The following is a 13187-nucleotide window of genomic DNA, read 5'->3' on the forward strand; positions in this document are numbered from 1 at the left end:
TCTGCCATGGCGCGCCCTAAATACTGGGACTTTGCTGGTTTGTCACCACATCTTCATGACTCTTTATCCCTGTCATAGCCTGCCTGCATGCCTACAGTGCATTTGTGTGACTACGCACAGCAGTAGTATGTATGAACGCCACAACCAGCCGCACCACCCACAGAGCGGGGGTTGCAGCATTGGCAGGGTGCTGGGACAATAACCTGTCCATAAATAACATCTAATTTTCATATCAGTGAATTCACACTGCAGTTCTGTAGACGCTCCATTTAAAATGCGAACGTTGAGTGCTTGAAATGTTGATGTCATGTACTTTATTAAAACTACATTAAATACAACCGTGGACTACGACATGAGTAGTAAATAAATAAAGCCTAAAATAAGCCTTGCATATAAAAGAACATGCTTTAAGTAATAATAAATATTAATGCACAAAAAAGAACAACTAATTGGTTTCCTCTTGAGAAAATTATACATAGCAAACAATTGTTGTATTTAAATGTGATGTCACATTTGTGTTTCAAGGCTCTATAACTAATCTTTTAAACCCCTAAACTGCCTGGGAAATAATTCTCCAACAAACAAAACATCTAATTGTTATCCTTTTGCTTTTTCTATTGTCCTCCATAATGGTTGTACGCATAATATTACATCACTCGGATATAAATGTATTTATATTTCAGTTCTTTGGTGTTAGTAGTTATAATTGACGTCTTAAAGCTGCTTAGAGCTAGTTTTAGGAAGTTAAACAGGGCATAACTTCCTCTCCATTATATATTTTACATTGCCGTGAAAACATCATCTTCCAACATCTGAATTCATTCTAGTTTCCTGCCCCCAGTTTCCAACTTACTCAAGTATTTTAAGGAATCGTTTCAGGCCCTACTCACAATGCTAACCTGCTGATGTTTAGCAGAAGGGAATACTTGCGTCTTAGTTTAGCATTTTAGCTAGTTAGCATGTTGTAATTAGCAGCAGTGATGGAATAATTCAAATCTAAAAAATGCATCCACAGGGACCTTTATTAGCTGTAGCATGATGTCAATCCATCCAATCGTTGCAGAGACATTACAACTCAAAAACACAAATAGAACCATGTTGGTAGGGTAACTCCAGAGGTCAAAGTCTGTAGGATTCATCCTTTAGGACAACTTTAACGGCATCCATCGGAAAGATGCAAACATATTTCAATGAGAACAAAAGTCAACAGAAGGATGACAGTGCCATACCTTAAGCTGTGCGAAGCTAAAAAGACGTGTCGGTAAAATCTCCGATTATGAGTCATCACTGAACGTCGTCACACAAATTACCTTGATTTTAGTTTTCCGATTCTGTGAGTGGATGCTAAGTGGCAAGAACTCGGTTGGATTACAGTAAGACAATCAGAAAAAGATGTCGACAGAGCATGAAAGTCTGGCACAGTCTCCATCGATGTGTGCATATCACAAGGCCCTGACAGTTTTTGTAATCTGCCAATGTCTCATCCTCACACATACTCTAAAGAAGCTGCTGTCTGTATACTTTCTCTCCAACGTGCTGCTGCTGGGACGAGCTTAGTCAGATTTTGGTTCTCTATTTGCCTTGCGCAGTTTGTGTATCCTCTAAGTGATACGTTTGCTCTGTCCTTGGTGCATTGTACTCCCTGCTGAATCCCATACAGCTGGACTTAATGGGGATCAAGAGCAAAGCCTAATAATAGTTTATGCACACTTATGGGATAAAAGCTCTTATATCCTTTGACAATAATGTCTAGGCAAGAAGAAAACTAATTTGTTTAAGCTTGGTATTGACCCCAAGGAAATATATACACAGCAATCTGCCACTACGACACTGATGCTACTTTGCACTTCACTATTTAATAATTCAATTCTGTTTTAGACATTTCTTCTCCTAATCTGCCCTTGGTAAGTAAAAGCATTTCTCTCACTTTTGCTGCTCGTCTTTAGCTTTTTATGAGATAGCTCTCTTCATTAAATATTTGTAAGCACAGACCGAAATTGGGCATTAATCCATTATTCACTGCTTTGTCTATATTAATTCTGATGCAGAGTACATGAGGCTTGCTTTGCTCAAGACAATCAACGTGACAGGTACGGGCTGGAGTTTAAAAAGCTATAACAATGTGGAAAGTAGTTCAGACTTCAGTGCTTTTCAGGAACGAACATGAGGAGATGCATCTGTTTCTTATGTATATTAGGGCTGCGTTCTCAAAGGGATTCCCGCAGGAGTCTGTAAATGCATATGCAGCTTTTCTCCTTCAAACACCCTACAGGAGGAGAATCGATACAAATGCGAGGGGTGATTTTCTATACATGCTCTGCTTATAGGAACGGGTAGTGCTATCTAAGGAGGGTCGGATTGTGTTTCCAGTCCTCTGATGGGACCGAGGTCAAGCTGTACTCACGTCTTTCAGACAGCCCAGGAAGTTGTTGCTGACCGGGGAGCCTGGCAGGTCGGCCGTGTTCAGACTGCCCCCAATGTAGAAGAGATCATCAGAGCCCAGCATGGTGTAGTCCTCCTGGGTGTAGCCTGTAGTGGTGAGAATCCCATCCACCAGGATTGTCACCTAGAGGAGCCACAGCAGGAAGAGTGTATGAGTAAAATAAATGACAAGACATGGAGAGATTTCAAGTCTTGCAAATAGAACTGTCTCATTTTTTAACGCCTCATTTCTTAAATCTAGTTGAGCTCGCCTTAATGTCGGATCTTGAAGGCAATTACAAGAACAGCTTCTCATGGTTCATTCATCTCAACTAATCTCTGTTTATGATATATTGCAGTGGAGTCAATATACCATATATATACCTTCCACTGCAGACATAATTGCTACGTCGCACTCTGGATATTTGAGATTACAGATGTTAAGATTGCACCGTGTGTGATGGCAGCAGTGGAATCCAGATCAATCCCATATCAGTTTCGTCGGTACACAAACGATATGAATGACTGAAAAAAAGGCTATAGGAGAAGAATTTAAGTGCTTGTTGCCATGACAATAAGCCTACAGTTAACACGCATTCCTGCTTTAATGTACCAGCTCCAAGTGCGGCGCGATGAGTGAAAACACAATAATGTTTTTTGATAGAAAAAAAAAACACAATTCAGGATAAACAACTGTAAAAAGGCTAATTAGTTAAGAGTTACCCCCTGTGTTAAATTGACTCTGAATAAGATGTCTAAAGAGGCAAGCGACATGAAGGATCATAAAGTGAAATGAATTGTTCTATTGTTTTATGACAATCACTTTATAAATATAGCTTGTGTGGTAATGTGTCATACAGAAAATCCTTTGTCCAAATCAGTAAGTTTATAAAATATTAGACGTCAATTTAAATGAAAGGGAGAGGGAAGATGTCAAATAAACTTCCTCTGCACCTTCACTACACAATTGACTTATATTATACCTCTTTGTGAAATGTAATAGAACAAATTCAAGCAGGTGAAATAATACATTTGAAGGGAGCACTTGGTCCCACGGATAATAACGGGATGATTTCTATTTAAAGATGAAAAAATGAAGATAAAAGAGACACTTTCTGAGCTACATTTCTGAAGCATGAATAAAAACTAGGCTACCACCACCACCACCACCGGATCCATCAGACATGGACTTAAAAGCACCATGTGTCATTCTTCGCCACTTGGGTCTCTCAATCAAAACAATAACAAAGACCGAGTTCTGTGGAGTCGGGAAGTACAATGGGATCATTGGAGTTTAGAGTCAGTGCATTCAGCTTGTGTCAGTGAGGAGTCCTTCATTGTTCGGGAGGTTTTAACTGGGAGACAAATTAACGACAGAGGTATCCTCTTCTCCCGTATGAACGAACCAGCCGATTAATAATCCAGAAATCGCAGAATCAAGCTTAATATTAAAAATCTGTGTTTCTCTAATGATGTTCTTAATATCCATACATCCTATGACTTAAATCTTTCGTCATCATGTTCTAAAAAGAGTATCCTTGAATTGTGACTTAAAGGGGACCTATAATGCTGTTTTTTCTGGGTCTATCTGTATCTTGTGCCTCTACTGTGACATGTTCACTTACTCTAATGTTCAAAAAGCTCTTTATTGTTCTCAGACTGTCTGTGCTGCAGCACCTCTTTTCACCCTCTGCCTGAAACCAGAACCCAGTCTGCTCTGACTGGTTAGCTGGTTGGCTCAGTTATAGTGTTGCCCTATCACGTACAATGTGTTGGAGTGCTAGACAATATAAGTGCGAGTGTACGGAAGTAAACAAAGGAGTCAAATGGACGTATTTTAAGCTATGGGGGACTTTGGGAATTTAGCCTTTGCATACCATTGACATGCACACAAACCTATATAACACACTACAGGAAAGGGACAACTGCAAATGGCATGATAGGGCCTCATTACAACTGGATAGAAAGTCAATTTATGACAGCTTCTGGCAGAGAACCACACTGCTGAAGCAAAGGGAATACCCAACTAATATATGCCACTAAATGAAACAGACCACGAGTCTGTACAAGTACGAGACTCAACAAAATATATACATAGCTCTAGTCATTTTTAGATATTTTAATGTGGAATTGCTAATTGATTCGGCCTCATTGAGGTCAAATTGCTAGCACAAACAAGATGATAAATGTGTTCAAGATTGATCTCAGGTCATCTTATCTTTGTGAAATGTGAGGTTATTTTTGTGTGAAATCGTGGTATAGAGAGAATAAAAGCAAGAGGAGGACCTGACAGGGTATGTTCAGGTGTCTGGTCTCTAAAGCAAGGTCCTGCCTCACTATTCACTGCTGCTGGCAGGTATTGATTTTCGGTCTATCCAGTGCTGAAGCCCTCACTATCTTTGGCTTGGAAGATGGACAATGGCAGGGCCTGATGGAGGGTTGATGATAATGCATGGAACTTCAGAAAAGTGCTTTTATTCCTGGAAACTGATTGATGATTCTTTCTCTTTCACTCTGCAACATCTGAAAAAGCATGACCAGTTCCTTATGATGATTTTAAACCCTATCCATATCTATTTACTGCCATTTCAGAGGTGATGGTAATTGTTGAAAAAAGTTGAAATAGCATTAAGAGGAAGCACACAGCAGGATAATATTCAGGTCCTGGCTGCTAGACAACCTTTCATCATCATTTTCTCCTGCATTTTACAGGTGCAGTAATAAGTGAGTAGTATTTAGAATTGTTTGCATGTAGAGTACAGTGTGTGTGTGTACAGTATGTGCCCATACATAATGAATGCATGATGAATAAGGGTTGGGTGTACAAGTCAGTTTGCCCCAAACAGTACAAGAAAAGACAGATGGACGGGAATATAGGGAAGGGTAATAGGAGAAATTCTAGCTTGAAAAGCTCCACCGGATCTAATAAAATGTTTCCAGCAGTCCTATCTTGGGAGTTACAGTTCCCCTATCTACATGTCAGTGGGGTAACTTATCTGAAGGGAAAGCAATTTACACAGGGATCAAATCCATGGCTGAAAGCATAAGTGACGTTGTAAGCACTGGATTGCTCCTCTGGAAGCCTGGGTAAGGAAATAGATGTGGAAGAGGATGCAACTTTATATTCATCTCAATGTGAGAGGTACAGAATATATTGGTGATGATGACAGAGTTAGATAGAAAATAGGTCCTACTGAAGCTAAGAAATGAAACATATAAATGCATTGTGCCTGACAAAGCTCATTGTAGGGAGACATATTTGGTTTAACTGTGGTTCACGTAACTGGAGATTACTTGTTTGGCACAAAATTGGGTTGGACTGTCAAAAGCTCAATCCTCCTAAGGTTTCAATATTCTAATAGAAACGATCCCCTGGGATGTTCTATTTTTTAAATGCACTTACAGCACACAGGTAGGAATATTGAATTGCAACTTCGCTGAAAGGAGCTCTGCTTGAGCTGTCATAAATTCTGTGCCTCCACTTATGGTCACATGGCCCAGTATGTGCCAATTTATGACTTTTCCAGAGAAGTAATATTATAGAGACCATATGTTGTTTCAACAAAACAGCTCTAAAAACCTGCAGTGTGAACTACCGGCTCAGCACCAAACGGCCGACTGACACAGATAGCAACGATGAAACAGACTTAGCTAATTAATCATGACAAACATGAAGCATGTGACTTCATTGAAGCTTCCGCTCTGATGTAGAGATGAAATAAATAGAGGCAGACATAAACATCATATCTCTCTGGAGTGAAAAAGGAGGCTGTACCTTTTACTCAAATGAACGCATGAAAGACAAATCCATGCCATGACATCACATTGTCTTCGACACTGTTTTCCACTAAATATGGTTTGACTGTCTGTTTTAATTACGCCAGCTTGTTGCGCACTTTCCTTCCGCAGAATCTGTTAAGAAAGTTAACTGCTTATCTCGATAATCCTAATATTAACGTAACATAAGGCATAGATTCTCCTTTTTTTGCAGATTTTACAAACGATAATGTATGAAAAACAGAATTTTTAAGCAAACGATTGGAGGACAGTTAATGTTGGGACTACAATTGTTGGACAGAAACAAGACTCTTCATTCTGGCTGATGAATGATTCTCTCTAATTGAATGTGTAAATAAGCAACTGTTTGCCAACAAGCTCTCCCAGCCATCCTAACACGTGATAATAAGCCAATGGTTTGTGTTCACAACTTGTTTCAGCTGGCCTCAAGATGCCAGAAAAATACTTTTTTTATGGGTTCATTCAAACAACCCTTTTCTTTTCCATATTTGTTAACTGTTAATTGATAAGTAGAGTTAATATACTGCCGTCTTTATGCAGTCGAAGCAGAGCTAGCAGGGTAACTTTTAATTTTGTACAGACACATCCTGGAAGTCTGTAAATTAGTTTGGGAATTGAGCACTGTTCTTTGTCTGGTGGACGGTAATGAATACAAAACCTCAGGGCTGAGTTGTACTTGGCCGGAGTACGGTACAGTAGGTACAGCAGTAGAATTTCAGACACACGCAATGACTGTACTCATTAAATAAAAGCTCTGCTCTTTCTTCCCCCTGACCGCTCAGACAGTTGAATTTTCCCTGTTTTTATGGTCTTTTTGTGTAAGGGTGGCTTGTCAAGATCTGATCATCTGTGAGACAATTATTGTCCTGTAAAAAGGTATAAAAAAGACCCAACTGCAGAACTGTCACCAATGCTGCAAGACACATAAATGTGATTGATATTGCTGCATGGCTTGAGTCTTTATTTCAAAAAAGGCAAAAAGACTTTACAGCAGTCTTTTGAAGACTGCATGAAAGAACCTGTGTCTGATTAAAAAAGGACACAGTGATTTCCGCCAAAGCAATCTATTTCATGAAGAAGAGGGCAATGACCTAATATGTGCTTGTAATATCAGAACATGAAGAAAAAATGGGAGATAGGGAATTCAGCAGAGCAGACATAACATTAATAATTCAATAGAAGCCAACACAGTTTTGTTAGTGTTTGCGTTGTTAGTGGACTATAGTACCCAACCCTATTCCAGGACCCTGGTAATACCTGGAACTCATAAACACCTGATGAAGGTTAAAGACAAGTGTATTCATTCAAGCTGGAACGTGGTTGATTTTTGGCATCATTGAGCAAAAGCTCCATAATAATCTTTCAGCAGTAAGTAGAAGCAGAGCGTAGGAAATTTCCCCCAAAAGTCATTTTTAAAGCATCATTATCATCCAGATTTGACAGTAAGACATAAACAGTACACACCTGGCGGAGGTTGCGTGTCACTCGAACATCATGCCAGACGTTGTCGTTGAACTTTCCTTTGGCGGGTTCCACCAGGGCCTCGAACGCACCAGAGCCCAGGTTGATGACCAGCCACAGAGCCCCGTTCCTCAGGGACAGGTTGACATAGTCCGCGGACCTCCCTGTGTGGAGCAGCAGGCCGTTCCTCTGCAGGGTGCGGAAGGACAGCGTGATCTCGTCCAAACTGCTCTGGATGGGAGTCAGGGACAGGTTGTAGCTGAAGAACTCATTGCCTTTGAAGGTGGCCACAGACTCCTCCTGCCCTGAGAGGGGAGGAGAAACATCTTAGATAATTGTTTAGGTCCTCAGGATTAAGTTTAATAACTACTTTAATGTTGAGAAAGTTTAAGGCTTTGATGAGCAATCAAAACTTAAATCAATGATCGTAAAAGACCCATTTATTATTTTACTATCACCAAAACTAATTTGAACAGACGATGTAGGTATTTGTGGAGCTATTCACATATGCAAAAAATCACTGTACATTCTGATGATCGAATGTACTGCCAATGGAAGATCACAATATTGTGTGTGTTTGCACATCAAAGGATAAGTCAAGTGATATTCTGCATTTTTTCTATCGTTAACAAACGTCATGAAAAGCTGAGAATAAATTGGCCCTGCAGTCTGTGCAGCCAATGCCTCATATTCCTGTGCTGCATATTCCTGTAAAGAACAGCCAGCCAGAGTGTTACAAAAGGTTATTTTAATAAAAATGCAAATGGAAGCAACTCTTGACTGTGAGTTGATCCTACATACAGTGTGTTAGTGCTGTAAATCCTCACCAGCACATCACATCTTCAGCCCAACAGAGTCACAATTTGCTGCTATTTGAGATCTGTTTGCTTAAATTATTTAAAGAAATGATTGGTCCTTTTTCAAAATTGTGCACTTTAAAATGAAAAAACACCTTTTCAATAAGATTTGTTGACAATAAGAAAAAGTACAGAACATTTCCAGCCTTATCCTTTATTCAACAGTGACATTTAAAGAAAGATGATTGACCCATGAACCATATAAATGTGTCGGTCTTGACTAAACCTCTAATTCACCAGCGCGGTTTCCAATGATTTCCAGTGAGGCTGTTGAATGTACAGAAAAACATGATGCCTCTAATCGTTTCCCTGGCAGCTCAAATAAAAGCAGTTTCGTGGTTAACCCAGAGCAGAAGGTAGATGTTGATCATCTTTAATAGTTTCTTGTAAATGTGCCCTTGGTGTCAAAAACCATTAAAGATAACACAAAACCAATCTTACTATCGAAAGACAGACAGACAGACAGACAGACAGACAGACAGACACACACTCAGTTTAAAACACATGTACACTATAAACTACAATATGAATTTGGTGGAAATGAAACTATTTTAAAGCTCGTTGTAAGTCTTGAGTCATGCAACCACTTGAGTGGAGACAGCAGCAAACTCTTAAAAACTGAACTTGGCACCACGGGGGCCAAAGGTCATACAGCTTGTTGTAAAATATTGTTCGCAGACTAGTCCTGTGGGATGTGGCTCAGCTGGATTGTATACTGAATGCTGAAACACACTGGTCAGGCAAATTCACATGGAATGATTTTACCGCACCATGGATTTCGCATCACTTTTACACACTCTCTGCAAGTCCGAGTCACAAGAGATGTTGCCCTTATGTTAAACACGACTCTGGAAAGAGTTTTGTTGGCCTTTTTTTTGGCTTCAATTATCTATGGGGCTAACTAGCGTTGTAGAGAGTGCCACTTCTATCCATACCTCCAGAAGGAAGAGATGAAACAAAAGAGGGAAAGGAAAAATGTACGCCAATAATTTAGGGAAAAGAAGGAAGAGCGAATAAATACGTAATCATATATCAAATGTGTTCTATAATTATCTTATTTTTATTCACGCATCTTCAAAAATGGCATGTACTGTAGGCTAGCGTTATTCATTCAACATTCATGACACAACGGTCATTGAAGCCCATAATAAATGAGCTAAACTTACACCTATTATACATTATTATGCACTCCAGTTACCACCAACTCATCGAAGACGCAGTCAATTCTGCTGAAGGGGCCTGTTAAGCTCATTTTCAGGAGCATATTTGTATGTTTTACCTCTACCGTGACCTGTCTCCATGCTTTAATGTTCAAAATTGCTTCCTTTTTCTCATACTGCCTGTGTCGCAGCACCTCCATCACTCTCTGCATGTGAATTCGCCCAACAGAGTTCATATAGTCTGACAAGCACTGTTAATTGATTACAAACTCCATGGTAAAACACTTTATTTACATTGAAACACATGCGGTAACTAGTGTGTGACCAATTCTTGGACTCTTGAATAGGTTGCTTAAAGCCTTTTGCTTGTTTGTTAGATAAAGATAAAGCTATTGAACAAGCTGTTTCAAACTAAAAGGATAAGCTGTCCCATAAGCCTATGTTTGTTTGTACAGTAAATATCGGCTTCTGAACTCCGGGACCAATTTAAGCCAACAGGATCATTGGTCCCATTAGTCTCTATTGTTTCAGCAGTGCACTTACTCATCTACCGAGCAGACAGCAACTTGCTAAGCTATTGTTGTTGTGCCTAAGAGTTCTTCATTTGACTGATGTTGTAGGGGAAAACCTAATTGCAGGTGCACAGTCAGTACAGCGGAACTGAAGTCAACTTCTGGTGCTCGAGAACAAAATTATAATGGGACACCAGAAGTATTGCGGCCTACTTGAGCAAAGTGCTTACTGTACATATGCAGTTAATAACACCTCAGGCAGTGAATCTAATATCTACAGAAGGTTATTTTCTCTTACAGTCTATATAACTAGAGTAGTGCATCACATCCTGTGCAGTCGTCTTCCTGTAATTCCCGGTTTTCTACAATGAACACGTCACTAGCAGACGTGTGGAAGTGTGTGGGTGGTTCGAAAAAGGCAACAGGCCATATCTCTGCTTTTCCTTCTTACCTAAGAGGAGGTTCATTGTCTGCAGCAACAATGTTTACCAGCTTGGAGAAAAAAAAGCAATACTCGCTGTGTTTGCTCTGACACCAGATAGACTTTGGCTGGAGCTCAGAGGAAATGCCATCAGAGACCCTGGCTGCAGTCAGTACAGCAGCTAAGAGATGCAGTCTAGTCACTTTATGCATACTGCATCTGAGCGGGGGCAGAGCCATCAACCTGCTACCTTGGCTGCTATAAGACATCTGGGCCAAAACATCTCTCACTGCAAATGCATGCCTGAAAGGACAGAAAAATAAGGCTCAGCAGAATATGCTAACAATATCATGTGTATCCTGCTTCTCTTCTCAGCCCTCCCTCGCTCACTGTCTCCCTGTTACTATACATCATCCAATCTCCTACTTACTTGCATCCCCCTCCTTAAATTCAGGAAATGAATACTGCTGAGTCCTCGGGGCGCTGCTCACGGCCAATCCGATGAAGTGCACAGCTAGAAAATATGAAGGGAGCTACAACATCCTGGGTGACACGTTAACATTAAAATAGCTAATAGCAGCCTGCTATGCCCCCATGCCCGTGTACATAAAGGATCATCTTTAAAGATACAGCCCTGAGCTACACATTAGCTGCTAACTGTCACAGTAAGATTCACATCAAACACTGTAGAGGAAGAGGGTCTTGCCGTCAGGTGGGAAGAAAGTATCTGCTCCTTCTTCCTATTAGCCCACCTGTTCCACTCTCCGCAGCAATTACACCCTGCTGCAGTGGCCGCACCACATGAAAATGTCAACATGTGGATTGCTCATTAACATGAAGCTTTGCAGATGATTAATTTCAAAGTGGTCTAATAGCCCGGGGCGCAGATGGCGGTTGCTGACTTCATCTCCTGCTTAGGGGCGGAGGCGAAAGTTGACTGCTGTTTGCACCCAAACATAAGTCAGACGGTGTGAGCATGGGGATAGAGGGGCAGCAGTTCACTATTGATCTGCAGGCAGGGATGTGCATAAGCACTCTAGGTGTTCATTGAGCTACACCTGTGCCTGAACCCAACTATTTACAGTACATCTGTGTGTACACACTAGAAAAAGCCATCTGGGGCTGAACCACTCTCACAAGTCTGAGAGAAGCTCTTTATTCCTTCTCTGGACATCTGCGGCGTGTTTTATTTTTAATTATTTGTGTCCAAAGTAATTCAATGAAATCAAACTTCTCCCTTGAGTTAACCCCCCAGGCTGAAGCTATGACATTGTCGAAGTTAATAATAAATGTCTGTCAAAGGATTAAATGGCTGAATAAAAATGTAATGCCTCATGTATATCCCATAAAGTCAGATGCACTTCACATTGTAACTAATCGTTCATGTGCTTCGCCTTGCAGGCTTATTTCTAAGAATGTCTGCTCAACAATCAATTACCAACTTCTCCTTCTTATTGATGCATGAAATGGAGCAATTACATTTTGGCTCTGATTTCACGACAGATCACACTGTGTTTGGCCTTTGGGACTCACTTTCTATATGACTGACTAAATATTTCATACAGCATTGTTACTCTCATATGGCCGATCACTGTTGAGGCAGTACCAGCCTGAAGTAATTCCAACTACAATTATTCTCTCCGCATACTTGTCAATTAAAGCAGTATCTTAAATTGAACATTATCTTTTGGCCTTGTAAAGACTGATTACTGCTTCTGTACATGAAAAACTTTGTCTGAAAGCGGGGAACCGAAGAATCCAGACATTAATCTATAATGTCACAGTCAAGTATAGCCTGAAGCTGCACCATCTATAGTGGGGTTAAAAAACGGATGTAATCACACTGTGAAGTATTCTCCTAAGCCTTTTTCATCTATAAAAGACGTCAATATTAGCGTTATCAGCTCTACATGTATATGAGAACACCCAGGGTACGGCCTCACTCTCTTCTCATCTTCACTTCATTTGTGATCAATAGGAGTGGGAACAATGTCATTCAAAGACGACATAAAAGCTACTTAAATCTGCAGGGTACTTATAGAAGTATCTTTAGATATCTGTTCGGGAGAAAGAAATCAGAATCGGATGCATGTTCTTTCTATGAACCTGTAAAAATGTCACTAATACAGGAGCGATGCTCAGTCGTTTTTGGATGGTTGTTTTCTCAAAATTCAATCAAGGAAAAAGGTCATATCTACATATCATTTTGCTGATGAAGAAAAGGCGAAATCTAGCGGTTTATTATACTGTCAGTGAGTTATCAAAGCCAAGCCGCTCTGTTTGGAGACAACACTGATTGCCATGGAGACAGGATGGTGACTTTTGTCTCGTAGCAGAAAACACAAAAAATAAATACAGCAGACTTCATGTAGGTCAGTGCCAACCGTACCATTCATTCAAAACGACCATTTTTCCTCTAATGCTGATTATTGTCAAAATGTTGCAATGAATACATGTCTTTCTCCCGATGTTTGTACATACATCTTAGACGGCTTAAAACGCTTAAGAGAGGGTGCAGTTGATCACAGTAGTGTGTTTTGCAGGCTCTTCATTTTTT

At 40.2% G+C, this 13187-nt stretch overlaps 1 protein-coding gene across 1 annotated transcript in view; it reads right to left on the reverse strand.

Moving 5' to 3' along the window:
- Positions 1-13187, reverse strand: part of LOC134872611 (neurexin-2-like) — a 116864-nt gene that overhangs the window by 72878 nt on the left and 30799 nt on the right. Inside the window, exons 6-7 of the mRNA XM_063895991.1 lie at positions 7684-7985; positions 2405-2566 (exon numbers count right to left, since the gene is read on the reverse strand). Of these exons, the coding sequence (XP_063752061.1) occupies positions 2405-2566; positions 7684-7985 (464 nt within the window). The remainder of the gene's footprint in view (positions 1-2404; positions 2567-7683; positions 7986-13187) is intronic.

The sequence above is a fragment of the Eleginops maclovinus genome, chromosome 11, assembly GCF_036324505.1.
Source record: "Eleginops maclovinus isolate JMC-PN-2008 ecotype Puerto Natales chromosome 11, JC_Emac_rtc_rv5, whole genome shotgun sequence".
Classification (NCBI taxonomy): Eukaryota; Metazoa; Chordata; class Actinopteri; order Perciformes; family Eleginopidae; genus Eleginops; species Eleginops maclovinus.